Source organism: Chlamydotis macqueenii, chromosome 4 (assembly GCF_036417535.1).
Source record: "Chlamydotis macqueenii isolate bChlMac1 chromosome 4, bChlMac1.mat, whole genome shotgun sequence".
NCBI classification, from domain to species: domain Eukaryota; kingdom Metazoa; phylum Chordata; class Aves; order Otidiformes; family Otididae; genus Chlamydotis; species Chlamydotis macqueenii.
The window spans coordinates 26,069,436-26,088,501 of record NC_141559.1 but is presented as its reverse complement, the minus strand read 5'-3'; the positions used below and the strand labels follow the sequence as shown (position 1 = coordinate 26,088,501).

General features: G+C 43.8%; 1 protein-coding gene across 5 annotated transcripts in view; it reads right to left on the bottom strand.

Annotated features, from left to right (window-relative positions):
* Window positions 1-19,066, bottom strand: part of LEF1 (lymphoid enhancer binding factor 1) — a 70,653-nt gene that overhangs the window by 15,469 nt on the left and 36,118 nt on the right. For 3 of the 5 annotated variants that reach the window (XM_086746258.1, XM_086746259.1, XM_086746260.1), the window contains 6 exons: window positions 14,052-14,184; window positions 9,946-10,036; window positions 7,409-7,492; window positions 5,445-5,567; window positions 4,543-4,705; window positions 1,789-1,896 (listed from right to left, as the gene is read on the bottom strand). In XM_086746258.1, coding sequence (XP_086602384.1) covers window positions 1,789-1,896; window positions 4,543-4,705; window positions 5,445-5,567; window positions 7,409-7,492; window positions 9,946-10,036; window positions 14,052-14,184 — 702 coding nt within the window. The remainder of the gene's footprint in view (window positions 1-1,788; window positions 1,897-4,542; window positions 4,706-5,444; window positions 5,568-7,408; window positions 7,493-9,945; window positions 10,037-14,051; window positions 14,185-19,066) is intronic. The other 2 variants (XM_086746262.1, XM_086746261.1) reach the window with 1 other exon arrangement.

Genomic DNA, 19,066 nt, shown 5'->3' with positions numbered 1-19,066 from the left:
GTAACCCCTAACTCACTTTCAGCTCTCAAAATACTGCAGTAATATCTGTGCTAAATGAATACAATTTCATTTTTTGACTGCTCAAGTTAGAAAAAATGAAGAGAAAAAAAGGAAAAAAAAAACCAAGATGGCATATACCTGAAAAGGTTTCAGTGATAAACTGCAATCTACTGTGATCACCTTCTCACCACCACTGCAACAAACATGTGCATTCCTGGAGAGGCAGAGAGAAGGACTGCAAGAGGAAGCTATCAGAGTTCTCCATTGTAACATATAGGACTGAAGTATGTCAGAGCTATACTTCCACACAGGATGTAGGTTGGAAGCACATCAAAGAGAGAATTCATATGTGCCACCTTACACACTCCAAATGTCTATCAAGACACTTAAGAAACTGCAGGTCCACTGCTTGTGCTATATGGCAGTAGGCTATGGCCTCAGAGTCAACATGACTGAGCAGCACAGGACAATCTTGAGGGCCAATGTTCAGTATGCATGAGCTGACAAGGCTCAAAAGCGGTTTGATTTTCCATCAAGTAAGTTCAAGATAATTGAAATCCCCTTGTTTTCAGGGAGTATATCACTAAGGCCCTATTTGTTCCCAGGTGTGTTTCACGAGAGCTCTGTTGACATGGTCTGGTTCCTGGAAATAAACCTTACCTGCATAAGGTCATGACAGTTCATCTGCTAGAAAAGATGACTGTATAAAACAGGCTAGGGCTTACAGTAGTGTCTGTGCTCACAAAATTGAGCATGGATGTCAGCAAGACCAAGGCATTTTCTTCAGAGACAATCACACAGTTTCTGTGTCAATGCTTTCCATGCCAACGATCTCCCTAAGAGACTCTAGCCATCAATGAAAATTTTGTTTAAGCTGAACAGTAGCTGTGCTGGATTGGAAACGTCGGGTTCTTCTACAGTTTCTGTTAACGCTGTATTTAGGTACCTCAATCTTTAATGTCCATTAGACATAACTGAAGTAGAGAAATACTACTGTCCACCTATTGCAGAGGGAAAACTGAGCCAGATATACCATGTACACTTCCTATCACAGTAAATAATGCCACAGCTGATGGGGGGATGGAAAGGAGCCCAGATCTCAGGCTATGATCAGTCTCTCAGGATTGCAGCTTGCGAGTTTCATAACATATGACTACACTGACAGCTCATTGTAAGCACAATAGTGTAATTGTGCAGCACAAGCTGTGCAATATGCTATTAACACTTGTTTGATATTTAATTATAAAATAGGAGTAATTGTAAGAGAATTTCTTAGCTGCACCAAAAGGTATAAAAGCAGGAGCTATCATGAAGTTTACTTATACAAATTTTGCAGGCTTTATTTCAGAGACGGACCGTTCTGAATTACTTTCAGCTCAAGTTCAGTCTGCATTTAGACCCCAGGCTTTTGTTTCTCTTGAAAGAGACACATCCCTTTATTGCTCAGGTCTAAAGAAGATATCTGGATAGCAAGTGTTCAAATAGAAAATTATGGAAAATTCACAGCTGTACAGTAGAATATAAGCTTCCAGACAGTACTGGCCATTGTCTTCAAAAAAACCCTTTCCACGTTAGTTTTTAAAACTGTGACCTTCTCAACAACAACAAAATCTCAAGTTTTCTGGATGAAGTGCAAACAAATTCTATGATTCTAAACATAAGGCTTATGTTATTTTGTTCACCATCCCTCCATGGAGAACTTTCCTCAAGTTAAAGAGAAAAAGAAGGGAAAAAAAAGTTCGGTAAAGGAAGTTAATTTTTAAAAAAGCCTTCAAGTGAGTGACTTACATAGTTGTCTCTTGCAGACCAGCCTGGATAAAGCTGCATGTGTAGCTGCCTTTCTTTACGAGCTAGTTCATAATATTTCGCTTGTTCTTCACGGGAGAGAGCATGCCACTGCAAACAAAATAAACATACCATTAGACTAGGAAGTAGCTCATACCTAGGTAACAGATGACATGAGCAAGTGTTTTTGTGACTTTGATTCAGTCCTTCCTCACTGCAAAAATTAAATTCATTAGCAATTACAAGCACCTGTGTTTATTAACCAACTTTCAGGCATTTGTCAGCTCTGCAATTGCCAAGTGCCTTGAGCCAGACAAAAATCATTTATGAAAACAGGGCTCACAAAATAATCTGCTCACAGAACCATGCTCTCCCAACTCTACTTTAAAAAAAAAAAAAGCAACCCAACATAAAAAACAAAAACCCAAACAACCAAAAAGCACCCTTTAGCTCCTAACAAAATAGAAAGGTTTTGTGCTGCTGTTAAAGGGCAGCAAGCTCCCTACCACAGAAGGATTTCCTGTCTTGTTTTTAAGCAGCAGCTACACACGGGTTTTCAATGCCAACAGAAGGCTTTCTGGGCACTAGCAGGCTCCTGTTCCAAGATCAACCACTAAGTATTGAGCGTCAAGGTACCTGCTTTCTGGTTAGTTCTTGTTGTAATAGAAAAAGAGAAAATGGCAACTGCAAAAAGTTTCTAAGGTACAGAAATCACAGCACTGTAGTTTCCCCAATTACATGAGCTGACCTCTGTAGCCAAAAGTAGGGATAAACTTCCTGCTTTTACGTACTTAAAAAAAAAAAAAAAAACCAAACAGAAAACCCTCACAACCTGCACATTTCAAAAGGCACCAGCTACTTCAGTATCTAATAATTTTGTTCTTGTTGAAATACTTATCATAGACCTGAACCCAAAAAAGCAAAGGCCTTTTATTTAGAATCAGGTTCCACTGCTGCTGCATTAGACTTGCGTCTTGCGTGACTTTGACAACACACATGAGGAGGTGGAGGGAGAAGTTTGTTGTTTTTTTTTTTTTTAAAAAAAGGACAGATATGAAATCATTAAGACACTCATGCAGGAATAATTTACAGAACTAGGATTTCAGATCAGAACACATTTGTATGATTTAATACGACATTTTGTTACACATTGGAAGATGTGAACTAAAGCACTTGTCTGTCTTGACTTGGCAAGTTCGATGTGTTACTGAGAGCACAGCAGTTCAGCCCATTTGCAACTCTCAAACTCCACATGTGCATTCCAAAGCTGGAAGGTAGTGAACATCATGCCGTGACACCAGAGAGCCTGGCAGCATGCAAAACACCAGCTCCTGGGAACAGAGGTGGTTCCTGTTCCGGAGTGGTGACCAGGATGACTGAACACAAAACATTTGATAATAATTAATCTCCAAGCAATGATATTGGATAACTCATGCGTTGTTTGCACCACAGTAAAAGCGGAATTTGAGGTACTTTCACGGAGAACAGTAACTTGAAAGGAGGAGTACAAGTTGTGGAAAAAGCAGGCAATGGAGCACTGAGGCTTGATTAATTACCAAAATGGAGATAAATAAGCTAATGCCCTCATTCAGGCCAAGAAAAAAGGCTGACATACTAAGCAACTAAGATCAATTACTGAGGCAGTGAGAATGAAAACATGATCCTAGACACTTCTGAGAAAGAATGGAAAAGGCAAGCACCAAGATGTCCTTTAAGAGGAGGTAACAAGAACATCAGCGAGAGGGCAGAAGGCTGTAGGAACCAGTTCAAGTACCAATAGATTTCTGCTCTGTTTGAGAGGTGGGGCGGGGGTAAGTCTTCAGACTGGAACAGAGAAATAGCATTTAAGGTCACGTACTGACTTCCCACCTAAAAAGAACCGGGTTTTCAGAGCTGCAGTGTCTCTCAAAACTGCCTTAGTCAGTGGTCAAGAACAGGGGTTCACTGAGCAATAATAATGGAATAATCTCTCCTCAAATTCAGATTGATACAAAAGTTGTCCCTTTTCTCATTTCTGGTACAGTCAAGGGCAAACTGGGCATTTACCTCTGCTGCTTTCCCTTGGAAGAGTAACACTGACAGTGAACATGAAGTTTGTAATTGTGGGCTGGCCTGTGTACTTTTTTTGGGGGGGGTGGAAGGAACAAAATATGCCTACAATACCAAAGAAGCAAATGGCTCTTAGCCAGGCTCTGGGAGGTATACCAGGATCATCAGTACTTGCCTGTTGACTTCAGAGACATTCAAAACTCGACTGGACAAGTCCCTGAGCAACCTGATGTAACTGGATCTGCTTTGGACAGGTGCTGGAGTAAACGACCTCCACAGGTCCCTCCCAACCTACATAACTTTACAATTGGACCACGTTATATTCACTTTCAAGTTCCATCTCCACTGCCATCCACTGTCCATCTTTAAATGATCCCCTCCTGCTCTGATGGATGCCAGCCTAAGGGAGGACCCAGAAGGTGATCTGAATGCTCCTGCCATGTGTGAATGAGGATATTTCATGCCTGAGGTGGGTGGAACCATGACATGAGTGGAACAGACACCAATTTGATGATGTTGCTAATGCTGAAAAAAGAAAATCAAGACACTGCTTTTATTTTTAGTTGCATGTTTTATCTTCTATAGCTAATTTGATAGTTGCACATTAGTTAGCACCTCGAGTAGAAAGGGAGCCATCACACCCAAATAAAAGGAAACACACACAAATTAGCAGCACACACGAGTACATACACACCCTCCTGTACATACCCTTCTGCCAAGAATCTGGTTGATAGCTGCGCTTTCTTTCAGAGTACACTCTGCTACAACGTTCGCTCTCATTTCTTTCATGTACAACATGAAAGCATTCAGAGGTTTCTTAATATGAGGTCTTTTTGGCTCTTGTTCTTTTCTCTGTTCATGCTGAGGCTTCCTAAAACGTGGTGGGGGAAAGGGAAAGGAGGGGGAAAAAGCATCCATTTACCTTCAGCCTAAAAAAATCCCAATGGAAAATTACCAACCTGTGGTTACAGTAGCATTTAAGTAGTAAGAATTTCAGGAGTCATGTCCCATCAACTCTCATATCTTTTCAGAGAACTGACTTAATTTAATACTCGGGGAGGAGGTCAGGTTGACATTCTCTAGCAAATAACATTTGATCTGTGAATTCGCTCCAAATTCATCACTTGTCTCAATTATCTTTTTGAATGGCTATCCACAGTACCCTAGAAGATCACTGCTACAGGCAGCAGGATGGCTCCTCATCCACTTCTTTCTTAGGCCTTTTGCCTTCAAGTACTAAGGAAAAGTGCTGCTTTTTACTTGTACATTTTACAGTTAAGACCTTTTCAGCAGAATTTCATGAGTTCACCCTCAAGCAACATCCACAGGTAAACAGATCCATGATTATGTCTGAATCAAGATGACTGTTGCTGATAGCTTAAAAGTGCTGGACTGGAATGAGAAATGGTTTCATGTCTCATTACTCTTCCCAAACAGTAGCCCACATCTCCTGTTGTAGTTATAGAGTTGTAGGAGAAGAGTTAAAATTCAAAGAGGACATGAAAGGCACTTTTTTTTTTTTAAAAAAAAAACCTTCTTGACTCTTCTTCAGATAGAGTTAGTTCTTAAACATTTATAGATTAAGGGCTAGTGCAGAAAGGCAGACTCACACATGCATTAGCTCACTGTCGTTGTGCGGATGTTCTTGTTTTACTTGAGGTGTTACAATAGCTGGGTGAGGGATTCCAGTTGTGTGAGGGCCTGGAGGACCAGGAATCATGTGATGTGAAAACCTAAAAGAGAAAACAAAGGAAAGTCTGAAACGCTAGTGAAGACAGGCATCAAACATGTATGACAGCAGCAGAATGCAAACGCTACGGAGCTTGCAATGGAGGATAAGTCTTTAAGAATGCATGAAAAGTAGTTGGCTAAGATTTGTGCACTGTAGCCCACTTACTCAAGAAAAACAAACAAACAATCAGTCAACATTTTGGTGGTAAAAAAGTTACTTTATTTCCTTTCAGGCAAACAGTTTTAGCAATGCACACAAGAAACATTTAATGGTTGTACTGTTGCACTGACTAGCAATAAAAAATAAACGTTTCTTAACCAAAAACTGTATTTCCACACCAAGATACAAATATTCCTAAAATATCCACCACCAGCCAATGCAAAGGAGGGAACTGCCATGCAAAAAAAAAATAAAATAAAAGAAGAGTCTTTTCAAGAAGTCCCTGATGGCTCTCTAAGGAATCTCTTACTTTTCAAGGTACTTAAACTAAAAGATTTTAACATCACTTCACCTAAACTTACTATCCTTCCCTCAAATGCTTAAAATAAAAATAAACTTTAAAAATCCTGCATCCTGAAAGAAGACTGGGGGGCAGGGAGACTTTTGTCCTAAATAAACCTTCCTTTCATTTGTACAAGAAGGAAAATGGAAAAGAAAACCAAAGCTAACTCAATCATCCCACCCTACTAACCCAGATCATCCTCAAGGACAGCTGAGATGGATCTTGAAGGTGCTGAGCATTGCAAGGTCAGGCACAGCAGAAAACCTGCATGCTTTATGTTGAATTGGTGGAAAGCACCATTAACATCAAAAACAAGCTCATGCTCCAAAAGTTTGCTGAATGAGTGCTGGTTAAGGAATCACATCCAGCCTCTCCTTTCTCCATCCCCTAGGCACCTCGCCCTTTTCCTTCGTGCCATCAAAATAAAGCAAACACAAAGCCCTGTAACCAAATCAGGTAATTTTATTATGGAGAAAGAATGGATTTTCTTCCCAATCACCCTGACAGGCACATGCTTATCATTCCCTGCAAAGAAGTGAAGGGACAGTGATAATCCAAAGGAGCTGACACAAGTAGAGGCAAGAGGACCCACCACTCATCAAGTGGCCTGTCTTAAGTCCCCATGCAAGAGGATGTGTCTTGTACAAGTCACACAAAAAAAGCCCAAGAATGGTATATTGCAACCTCGTGTACACCAAGCACAGGATGCAGAAGCTGTCTTTAGAGTGCAAAAGCAGAAGAGAGGAGGTCTGGAGTGTGTCTTGGCCAAGTCTCAGTTAGCATTGCTTGCTTGCACTTAGACATAAAGACACAGTGCCTGATTCACACACCAGTACAAATATACTGTGCTGGCATCCCTTGCCATTAGTGGCTTTGGGCTATGAAATACCTACTTGCGAGCAAGTTTCCACAAGGAGTGATATCTAAATGGTTCAAGACTAATTACCAATGACTTTGAAATTAGAACTAGAAAATGCAGACTAGAGTAACAATCCACCTGGTTGCATACTTGCATGAGCAAAACCCAAGGATGCACACTATATGTTGCATCTAGAAATGAACTAATGACTCATTTCAGATGAAACAGCTCAATTAATTGTTGACAATTCACCGGTGCTCCTAATTGCAATACTTCAGAGATTGCCAAGAAAATGCTGAATGAGACCAGTGTGGGATCCAGGCAAACTGTATATACACAAGTATGTTAAAAAAAAATGTACGCATAAAGTTTTAGCTGACTGAAATGCAAGCAAAGGCAGATCAAGATGCAAGCAGAAGAGCAACTTGCCCTCTAATGCCAGCAGTTACTCCCCAGTCAGTCATTCACCTCCTACACCTACCTGGACATGGAAGGGTCGACTGAGAGTGAGGATGGATAGGGCTGCCTGAATCCACTCGAGATGGGATATACAGGCTGACCTTGCCTGAGGTCACAGAAGAAAGGAACCCATCAATCACACGATACGGTATTCAGTAGTTACTCTAGAGTTACAAGCACTTGATGGGAAGTCAGTAACAGTCACAAAAAATAATCACAGGTAATACTTTCAAGAGTTCTGCTGTATTCAAAGCTAACGGATACTTGAACGTTTTGGACTTCCTCCCTTCCTACTGAAAGATTCCCAGTCTGGGTTTCCACTGGGGAAGAAAGCAAAATAGAGGGAGGTAGATTTAGATTAGATATTAGGAAAAATTTTTTTACAATGAGAGTTGTAGAACACTGGAACAGGTTGCCCAGAGAGGTGGTGGATGCCCCATCCCTGGAAACGTTCAAGGCCAGGTTGGATGAGGCTCTGAGCAACCTGATCTAGTCAGGGATGTCCCTGCTCCTTGCAGGGGGGTTGGACGAGATGACCTTTGAAGGTCCCTTCCAACCCTAACCATTCTATGATTCTATGATTCTATAAAAACAACCAGCCTTCCTACCCCAGACCACACGCATGCACGCTCTCTGTCTCTCTCCCTTTCTCACTTAGTTTTAAAAGTACTGGAATCAAATTTGGTTAACTAGCTCTTAGGAAAGAGGCGTTTTATTCCAAATAGTTCTGTAGATCAGACTGTGAAATGTCAAGCTAGGAAACCTTTAGAACAGTTTTATCAAGTCTTTGGAAACTTAGGACTCTCTCCATTTGCATCTTCTATAGTGAGGCAGAAGTGGCCAGCTTTCCTAAGAAAGTAGAAGTTTGATAAAAAAAACTCCATAACCACCTAAAAGCCGACAGTAACACAAGTCCATCTTAACCAGTTAAAGTTCAAACTTTGCAATTCAGTAAAAGAAGCTTGTGTGAAATTCTTACCTCCTTTATACTCCCACACATACGGAATATTTTGTCACCAGCCTGTCATTTGGACTCTCTAGTTTTTATCATCATCACTACATTAGCAATGGTTCAGGATGTGACTACAATTAACACCCTGAAGTAGCATGCTATGGTAATGCAAACAAATACCAGTTCAGCCCAAATACCTGACCCAGCCCAGAAAGACCACCACACATATCAATCCTGTTCAAACAGTTACTTATTGACTGGCAGATCAGCTTTCAGTGGGGGAAAAAAAAAGGATATTGGCCTTTGTCAGGTTCAGGATATAGGTTTCACACTTGGAATATGTTACTGGAAATGAGCAGTGCTCAAAGGGAAAGGGAAAAAAAAAAAAGATGGAGGAAGTCTCAGTAGTGCTACTGCACAGAAGGCAACTGGAAACCGTATAGCATAAGGGACGGCTGGGGTATGTCCTGCTGTCAGTGAGTGCTGCTGAACACATCCCCAAGCTTTATAAGATCAGATCTTGTCTCTCCTCTCCTTTCTCTTTTCCTCTCTTCCTTCCCCCCAGCCTCTGTATCGAGAAACCATTCAAAAGAAATGATTGACCTCATCTGGAAAACTAATGCTGGGTATTGCCTGGTGGTGGTGGAGGTGGGGACTCAGCAACAAACAGGGAGGAGGGAGGGCAAAAAATAAGGGGGGGGGGGGAAAGAGAGTTAGATATGTCCACATTTTAGTTTGGGATCTGATAATAGTTTGTTCCAAAAAGGCACGTGGCACCTCCTGAAAGATTTGCCAGCAATAGAGCATTTCACCACCTTCCGCTATTTTCTATGCCTACTGTCACTGGCATCATATTTCCCTCCCATAAACACACTAAAAAAAAAAAAATCTGCAACGCTCACTGCATGGGCACAGATTTAGTGCTTTAGATTCTCAAGCACTAAGATTGTTGCTGAGTTTCCTTATTCCTTGCTCCAGCAGATCTGAGGGCAAGTACCTATCTACTCCAAGTAGACGTGAAGAATCCTGCTCAGCTGATTACTCTGAAAATACCATGTGTTTCCTCCAAAAGGAGAATGACACCTTGAATGTCAGAGAAAGATCCTGAGAGGGTTACTATTAGCAAGAGCTGCAAAATCTCCCAGTGACAGAGGCTTCTCTCCATAAAGAAACAGTAAAAAGCAGCAGACTGCAAAAGTTTGTTTGCCATTTTGGTGCAGTTTCAAGATTTCCCCCCCCACACATACTTCAAAGTTCCTTCTTACCTCCCCTCCGCTCAGTAATTGCAATTTTGTTTATTAAAAATTTACATTTAATTCCTTGAGAACTGTTTTCTGCTATCTTTCCAAATGCCAAGAGCCACAAATCAGAGCCATAAGAAACATATAGACTTCAAAGTGAAATCTACACACTTCAATTTCTGTATGTGTTCAAAAACCACATTCAATTCATTTCAAAGATCGACATTTTTTGATCTTTTCAACTAAAGTAACGTCGTAATTTCTTTCTGCAGTGACAGTCTTATTTTGTAAATGCTGCGATTGATTCAACAACAGTGAACGGTGTGAGCATGCACCTTAGTCTGAAAAGAAGCTAAAAGATCTTACCAGCCAAGAGGTGGTGTTATCTGTCCAACCCCCCCTGGAGACAAGGGATAGAAGGTAGGGAGATCAGGAGCTGGAGGATGCCTGGACATGCCTGTTAAAGAGCACAGAAGAATGAATGATTTTCCCCTCAAAATGCTACACGTGAGCTACAGTTCACAGCTAACATGGCCAACACCACAATGGAATTAGTGCTCTGGATAAGAAATAACCACCTTCTTGGTCAGTGTTAAAAGCAAAAGCTACCTTTAAAATAATAAGTCACTTGCACATGATATTGAAAAAGGAAAATAGTGGAAAAAACAAAGTGGAAGGAGGGAATGAATGTATGGGTAAGGCCCTGCACAAGTTTAGATCTCCTGCAAAGCACATTAGGCAATGCTGTCGTCTCAATGGTTTCACCAAACCCAATCGGGTCCCGAGGACCTCTTCTAACACAGCATGAAACAAGAGAAAAATAAAGCGTTGTCAAAGAGGCAGCGCAGCAGAGCTATTAGATTAGGTAAATTGCTACTTGTACGTTTTCGCGGGTTCCCTTATGGATTCACAGATTTTGGAAACTTGCTACCACAGAGGATCAGTGGTTAATTAAGAATCATTTTCAGGCCTGTAATGGTCACACTTGATATGATTCATTTGGCTTCCAATTGTCACTCCAGCTCCAACTAAGCTCTTCATCAAGTTGACTCCTGTGGGCTCCAAGGTCAATCTGTTTTGCATTGGTAGTATTTCATGAAAAATAAGAGTCCCATCAGAAATGATCCATCAGCTCACATTCCCCAGAACACAGAGTCCTACAACTGCAAGAATCACCTCAAGATTAAAGCTAATCCTCATCCCAAAAGGGTACACGGTCTCCATTCTTCACCTAAACCTCGTGCCCTCAGGAGACATAGAATTACGGTTGCAGAGGCCACAAAGACATTGGTTTATTTAAATGTGTTTGGGGAAGAGGGGGCTGAAGCAGAAGGAATTGTTAAGTCTACTTCACATGTTAAATCAGCTGCTTTAAAAGGGCATTAAATATTTATGTGGTGACACTCGAAAGGTCCAAGATTGAGTGTATGCTACCTTGAGATTTGGTTTATAGATTGATGCTACTGATTTATTTTCCCTTCCTAGTTTGTATTTAAATCTTCTGAATTTAATTATAAGATTTGAAGAATATCTTTCAGGATTGTGCACACAAAAGGATGGAAAACAACACTGGTAGTGTTACTGTCTCAAAAAAGCTAAATTCTCAGACTTGGGACCACAACCTAAGGATCATATTTTTGGCCAGCTGTCTCTTCAATGGTGTAAAACAGCTGCTGGTTGATAGGAGAGGGAATGCTTGATATATATCCCAGGGTTTTTATGTGAGAGGGAATACTCTTTTAGAACAGTTTTTAAAAAAAGTGAAAAATAAGCCCAGCCTCTCATCTCTTTCATCTCTTGTGATGGTTGATGCTCCTGGGAATGATGACATAACTTTGCCTCTGCCAGACCAGGTTCTGTGCAAGGAGCTAGCCCGTTCCTTCCCCAAAATCTGTATTTCTGACCCATGCAGACAATGCAGCTCTTTCTGCCCTAACACACAGTGGTTACTGCTAGTCCAAAACTTGTGGCCCCTTATGGTGAATTGTCCTCAGCAGGAACATACACAGCTACTGCGTGGCCAGCACTCTCCAAAGCAAGCTCTTGCTCACGGGAGGGTTAAGAAAGAAAAGAAAGAGAAAAAAAGAAAAGAAAGAAAAGAAAGAGAAAAAAAAGAAAAGAAAGAGAAAAAAAAAAAAGAAAAGAAAGAGAAAAAAAGAAATAAGTGATCATCTTCAGAAAGGCAGTGTCCATCCCAAAGGGCCTGGGCTGCCAGAGGCAGTGCTGCGGGCAAGCTGCTGTGGTCCCCCTTGCCAGGGGATTTTGGCTGGGAGGAGGGCACTCTGGCATCAGGGCTGGGGCACCAGGGCAGTGCCTTGCTCCAGACCCATGGTGGGAGGTGAGGACAGAAACAATGGTCAGAGGCGTTTGGCAGAGGACCTAAGGGAAAAAAATCCTCTCTTTTCAGCAACTGCATGAGACATTTCACTGGGACTGCTCCCACACGCTAGCAGCACTGAAATGGGAAGCATGGAAAGACCACACACATCAAGGAGACTGTCACAGCCAAAACCAGAAGTCTCTAGCCTGCATTATCCATCCCCATCTTCACCAAGATGAGCAAAGGGACCAAGTGCCCATTCAGGAACACCAGAGGGGCAGGAGCTCTGCACCAGAGACGCCCTTGGCCGCCCCACTCCAGGCTTGTGCTCAGGGACAGGGACGTGAGCGGTGGGATGCACTGGGGCTGGAGAGGGGAGAGGGTGAGAAGCAGCAGAAGGGAGGATGGGCAGCAGAAACAACAAACCAGATGTTCAGTGTGAGTCTGCAGGAAAGGAGTACAAAAATAAACCAGGGGTAAAGGCAAAGAACTGGGGCACAGGAGGGCAAACCCATCGTGCAGTAAGTGAAAGTCTCTTGAGTTCACAAACTGCAGCAGTGGCGTGTGCCCCCGCCATCACAGCCAGCTTGGTCAAGAGGTGGAAATCCTGTTCTCTAGTGTATGGCACTCCTGGGATTTCAAGGAACAAGTGTGAAAATCTTTCTCCTGGGCACTGATGCAAAGAAGGAAGACAAATGAAGACAGGAGGTCTCAATTTGCTTCTTCCAGATCTGAAAAAGATATTATACATGTATGTACAGGCCAGGCTTTCCAGGCAGAGTGCTTTTTGTATTCCCACTCCCTAAAAAAAACAACCAACTAACCAACAAACAGCAAAAAACACACAGAGCCACAAGGGCATGGTATTTTCTGGATGTAGCCCATGTTATTATCTGCGTAGCAAGGCCAAAATAAAAACTAGGCATTCAGGGAAAGTCAGAACTAAAATAACTCTCCCTGAACAATGGTGGCTAGACACTTCTCCAGATAAATGGGACGACTGTGCATGTGGATGTGTGCCCAGGTAAAGCAGAGCTTCATGATCTTGTCAACTAGGTGCCACGCCACGTGGTGGGACACGTGACCGCAGAAAGAGGCAGGGAGAGGCACCCTCCAGGAACAGTCCCAGCACCAACCGACTTCACACTCACACACAGACATCCCAACTACAGCAAATGTCTTCATAAACCCTCTACTCCCTCTCCTTCCCTCCTTACCACCACCTCTTCTGCGCAGGCTTCTCCTCCTCAGGTGCCTACCCAAACCCTGGCTCAGACCTGTGCTGGCCAGCATCAGTTCTTCCCTTGCACCTCCCCCAACAACCATCATGTGCTCTCTCCAGCTCCTACATTCCAGTGCAAGCAAGCACACTCTCTCCAGGAAACCCCTGGGTTTGCCGGGGCGCTGGGTGGGAATTCTCAGTGCAAGCTGGGCTTGGCACTTCAGAGGCTGCCAGCACTTCCCAGGGGGCCTGCAGACTGACCCCAGAGTGGGGCTGCTCTGACGCTCCCAGATGAGGACCTGGGAGACTTTTTTTGTTTGTTTTAAGGAGTCCTAGGGATGCAGAGAAAACTGACACCCTCAACTTGGACATCTAAAACAATGTTATCTGCAGAAGGCAGTGGGCATAGGAAGGTTAAAAAACATCACTTTTGAAAAGCCTTAACTTGCACAGGCTCAAAACTGTATTTTATGGGCTACGCTTCAGTTATAGCAACTGACATAAGGAAGAATTTGAACAGGCAGAATGCAAAGACATAAAATTTTGAGTAAAAGGAAAAAAGAAAAGGTTTCAATAACATCACTACTGAAGTACTCTTCCCCTGTTTTTGGGAAGGTGAGGGATCATTGCTGTTTCCGCATCTGCGCGCTGCAAGCCTCAGGCACCACAGTGGGTGGTGGGAGCTGACTGTTGCTTATTGAGATTTTAAAAGATTTCAATGAGTAAAGCAAGCCTGAATTATCACATTAGAAAGAGCAAGAAGACTTACACAGCCAAGTTAAATATCAGTATCATGGCAGAATTACCGTCTCTGAAAGCGGGCATGCACACCTGGAACCCTCCCTCCAAAATATTACAAATAAAGCCCTATCAGCAGCGCAGAGGGCATTGGGACAGCTCTACATCCCCACCATGCTGGGATGGGCTCACCTTGTTTGGAGCTGACGTCAGAGGGGATGTGAGATGGGTGCGACCCCGGGGAAAAGTGCTCATCGCTGTAGGTGATAAGAGGGGTGAGGGGGTGAACCGCATGAGAAGGCTGTACCACTGGCACCTTGTTTGACTGCAAAAGAAGAAAAAAAAATAAATTAAATAATGTTAGCGAGGTGAAGCCTCTGTATTAAAAAAAAAGAAAAAAAAAGGCACTTCCAAAATGCAATTTTTACATATTTGTATTACTGAAGGGAGGGAATGGATGGACAGACATGATGTTGGGACTGGTGGATGGCAACCAGGTTTGCTGCCAGAATTGGCATGCTCAAACCACTGGTGCCTGGGGAGGGATGCGGGCACTGAGGAAACACAAGGAAATGGGTGGGGCCAGGAGCAGGACGAAAGGCGTCTAGGAGACAGGCTGGGGCCCTGGGGCCGAAGCAGGTGGAGAGCCACAGGGCAGGAGGAACACCACGCCGGGCAGGCAGGCACCACACACCAAGAGCTGCAACCGAAGGATGTCAGAGCCAGTAGCAGCGCTAAAGAAACCCTTCAGTTACAGGTTCAGCGTTAAAAAAAAAGGTTTGAAGTGCAGGCTTGACAAATCTCCAGCCTTGAGAGCAACACAAGCTTCATCAGCTCCACTCTTCTCCCTCGCTCTCCTGTTCAAACGCAACATAGCACAGTGGGGACAAACCCCCACCGTTGCCAGAGGGTACGGCGGGCTTTTCCCCTGGCAGTTTTACAGACTCCAGTTGAAACCTCCTCATCTGTGTGGCTGGTAACTGAAAAGCCACCCTTAAAAGCCTAATTTCATATACAAGTGGTTGCCAGTGGTCTCGCAAAGGGGTCAGAGTTAGGGAGGAGACCTGCTGACTGCACAGGGATGGCTGGGAGGCCTCTCGCTGTGTAATGTCACGGAGAAACCAAAGTGCTACAAACACCCCAGAGAGTCCCGAAATGGGTGCCATAAAACAATGTCCATATGCAGGCCAAGATGCACGCTTCCTATCAGTGCTTCTCACAGAGGCATAGGGCAGGGGGTACTTGGCATGCCGAAGGGATGTCACCCAAAATCATGGTCTTGGATCAAGACCGCAAGACAATGGGACTCGTCCATCCCAATGAAATGCTGCTCTGTTAACATTGCTTGAAACACAAGTTGCTCCTCTCATGGTGGGATGAGACGTACCAGCAGGCACTCCTCATTTGTACCCCACCACTCTACCCTCTCCCTTAGCAAAGATAATTATGGTACAAACAGGTTTTTAATAATTAAAAAAAAAAAAAAGCTGTCCTTCAGACAGAAACAGTGATAAAACAGCCTGTCAAATATAAGGAATTAAGAAAAAAAAAAGTTAGAGCCCAATGAAATTAATTTTCTTTGAGTTCACTATTGAAATTCCGGCACAAACAGATGTTAGGACAATACTCAAGTACAAACCCAGGATTCCTCTGGACTTCTGGAAGCAGAAGGGTTGTTAAATGGACAACTCAATTCATTGTTAAGGCTGGTAGGAATAGAGGAAAGGGAGCAAATGGGATCCAGTGCAGCATTCTCTGCTTGCCTTGTTTCCAGAGCACCACCTTAAGGAACTTGCATTAGCAGGCAGTATCTTCTTAATGTCTGACCTACCCCTCCAGTCATATAGCTCAGAATCTGGTGCCATGAATTTTTGCTAAATTATGCTATCCTTGCTCTCCTCTTAATTTTACGGTTTTCAACACAGATTTGCTTTCCTGTGGGAAAGAGATAAGAACCTGAGGATTTTAATTTAAGCTTTGGCCTTGTCTTATATTTTGCAAGATGGAGAGAGAAAGCAGCGCTAGTAGGTGTTTTAAAGCCAACAAGCATTAGGTCCATTTTTGTGACCAAATAATAAAAGCAATATGAATTCTCAATAATATATATGAATTGAGTTGTAAAGGGGATAGCTCAGACTGCTATTCATCTTCCCTGTCTGTATAAATTTGACAAAAAACAGATGCCAACAAATTTCAGATGATTTACAAATCAGGCCTCAGTCTTCAGCTACAAGACTTGTGGGCCAGCCCACCATTCAGTAATTACTTTATCAACAATAAACTGTGTATTACAAATAAAGATCAAGTAATAGATGTATTTAGGTCACATACACGCAGCTGCTAATCAGCATTAATTTCTCAAAATTCAGTAATTAACATTTTGTATTATACTGGATGTAATTGTTATGCACAACTCTGGTATCAGGGTTATTTGCTTTCAGAAATCACCCATTCGTACTCTGAGCAAGCCAATGCCCGTACCCCCTTGCTCTCCAGCATCCTGCAGATTTTATTTTCTAATTCTCGACACCTTATCCCCTAAGCCCACGGCAGCGGCTTTCAATGGGCGAAGGAACCGTGAGAAGTCAGGAGAAAAGCAAAACCATTTGTCAGTGGGCTTAAAATTAACATATGAACAGGCTGTGTCTCCATTAAGAGCATTTGGGGGTCTGCAGAGCCAGGAACTGGGGGGGGAGTAACAATAAATAATAACACTAATAATAATCTCCCCAGCCCTCCTGCTCCACATCGCTTTGGGAGGACCTAGGGAGCTCTGGCAGCTAAATCCTGCTGGGCACCCAGGTGTGCCACCAGCCGGGGGCTTGGTGGGCACAGGCTGAGCCTCCCTGTTCCCTGTGGTCCCACCAAGATGACCACAGTGACTGACAGGGGGAGAAAACACAGGCCAGCACACGCAAAATAAAACCTGGATGAGAAAGGCCTGCTGACGTATTTTCCAAAAGCCCTATGGACTAAATCAGTTCTGCTATGGCACCTGCCCTGCAAGTCAACCCAGATGGGTTATCTGGGCCTTCCTCCCACAAAGGGTTCAGGGCAGAAGACCCAGATCTTGTATACAGATCTGGATGCCTCTCTCGCCACCCTCGCAACCCTCCCACTCCAGGGTGAGGAGCAGATTGGCCACATGCACCCTGTCTGGCCCCACAGATTCTGGCCTGCACCCTTCACTCTCGGGGCCATCCAGTCTGGGGACAATGTCAAAGCCCCTTCTACCACTTACTGCTTGCAGTGGGCATTGCTGCCCCAAAGGCTTTTCAGGGCTGAGTGACATGGACAAAATCCTACCTCACACTGAGGTACAAGACAGTGCTCATTAAACTCCTCCTACTACAGCCCAGTGTCTTTGCCCATAGGCTTCCTCCTTCCCCCACAGACATGCCATCCCTACCACATTCGTCTTCCCAAAACCTCTAAAGACAGTGCATACAGCTGCAGAAACACTTGAGTGACTGACAAGAGACCTGAACCCAGGGATCACCGATCTGGGTCAACATGATCTCCGTGCAGCAGCAACTCGGTCTCCCATGCTTTGCTCAGCCCCTGCTAACCAAGCCAGCAACTACCACATCTCTCCCCAGCACACTGGTGACATTTACATCTAATAGAGGCACAGTTTGCGGAGCACCTTTTCTCCTCAGCACAACCTTAAAATCTCCTACAAACCTCAATCAGTCCACACGCTGTTAATGAGACAATTACATAATCACCCATTGTCCTACATGAGGTTTTCAACATTTCAGTACAGAAATTATACTTCATCCACTCACCAAAACACAGTATTTTGGTGCAAGTTGGTATCTAAGCAACTTCTAAAGAACTGCATCCTCATCTGCTTTGTTGTGTTTCATTTCCAAGACAATCTAAAGAAGCTGGATATTTGTTGAAATGGTTCCTGACACAGCTGCTATATGGTGTACTACCAAACCACATCAGTTTAGTCCCCTTCATTAAATTCTGGGCCTAAGCTTCTACCTGGAAAGTAAAGGAAATTGAATGTACAGCCTAGCTCAAGATCCACAATTAGGAAAAAATAAATCATTAAAAATGAGGACCTGTGGTTTACACACCTGAAGACCTTCTGTTAGGCTTTAAGGCACCTTATCACACCTGTTGTGAACATTAATGATTAACAGTGAAGGGATCATCAATGCCTGTTGGCCTGGGGACACCCAGCTGTGCCCTGTACGCAGCTCAAAGGGACACTCAGCTCCTGAGCGACTAAACCTTGGTGGGCTCCTTCTCAGAGGCCGCTGGCCTACCAGGGCTCCAGTCCCACTGCACAGTCTTGCAGCATGGCCTATGGTAGCACCCTTTGGGAACTGGCCTTGCATCCAGGAGACCTCTCCCCCACCCTTCCTGGGGCACTTTTGCTGCTTGGGCATTTGTTCATCAGCTTGGCCTTCACAGCCGTATCTTTTATCTCTCCCGAGCACGTGTGCAGGCTGATGTGAGGCAGGGCAGGCAGGGGATGGTCCCCTGAAGGGACACCCAACAGGGCAAACAAGCCAGGCTGGAAGAATATACATGTACTGGAAACAGCAGGAAACAAATTATTTGGCCGGTTAGTGCAAGGATAAAGCTGCTATTCGGTTTTATGGCTGACCTGAAAAAACCAAAATCCCTAATAAAATGATGGTGGGCAAAGGGTAAGAGTTCGCAGGAAAGAGGACCCTGACCCAGCAGTAGGCATTACCCTGGCAGAAGCTTCGCTGTGCTTCATACACCAGTTTAAAACTATTGCTGTGTTATGGTAACGCAGGAACAACTGGCCAAGTTGGTACAAGAGCAAATGTTTCCATTGCAAACAGCAGTCACTGTTGGCAAGTGTCTGCCTTGAACCCATACTCAGGCATTTTGGGCAGGGCAAGGATAGGGGGAAGAAATCCCCCTGCCACAGCATTCGCACAGCTGCTGCCACACGGCTGGGTAACCCCTGTCAGGGCTCCGCACTGGCCATGTCCTACCTGGGTTTGCAGGGTTACTCGCCATTTTAAACAAGCACTGCCCTAGCATCCAAGGAGTACACTTTGAGACACTTTGAGTTTAATGAGCCGATGGTGAAATGCTGCATCTCAGATTCAGTCTGGATCCAGGAAGTTTTCCCTCTTTTTTTAAACGGTCTTGAAAAGAAAGACAACCAGAAAAAAAAAAACCACAAAACACCAAAACCAAGCCTTCCCCAAACA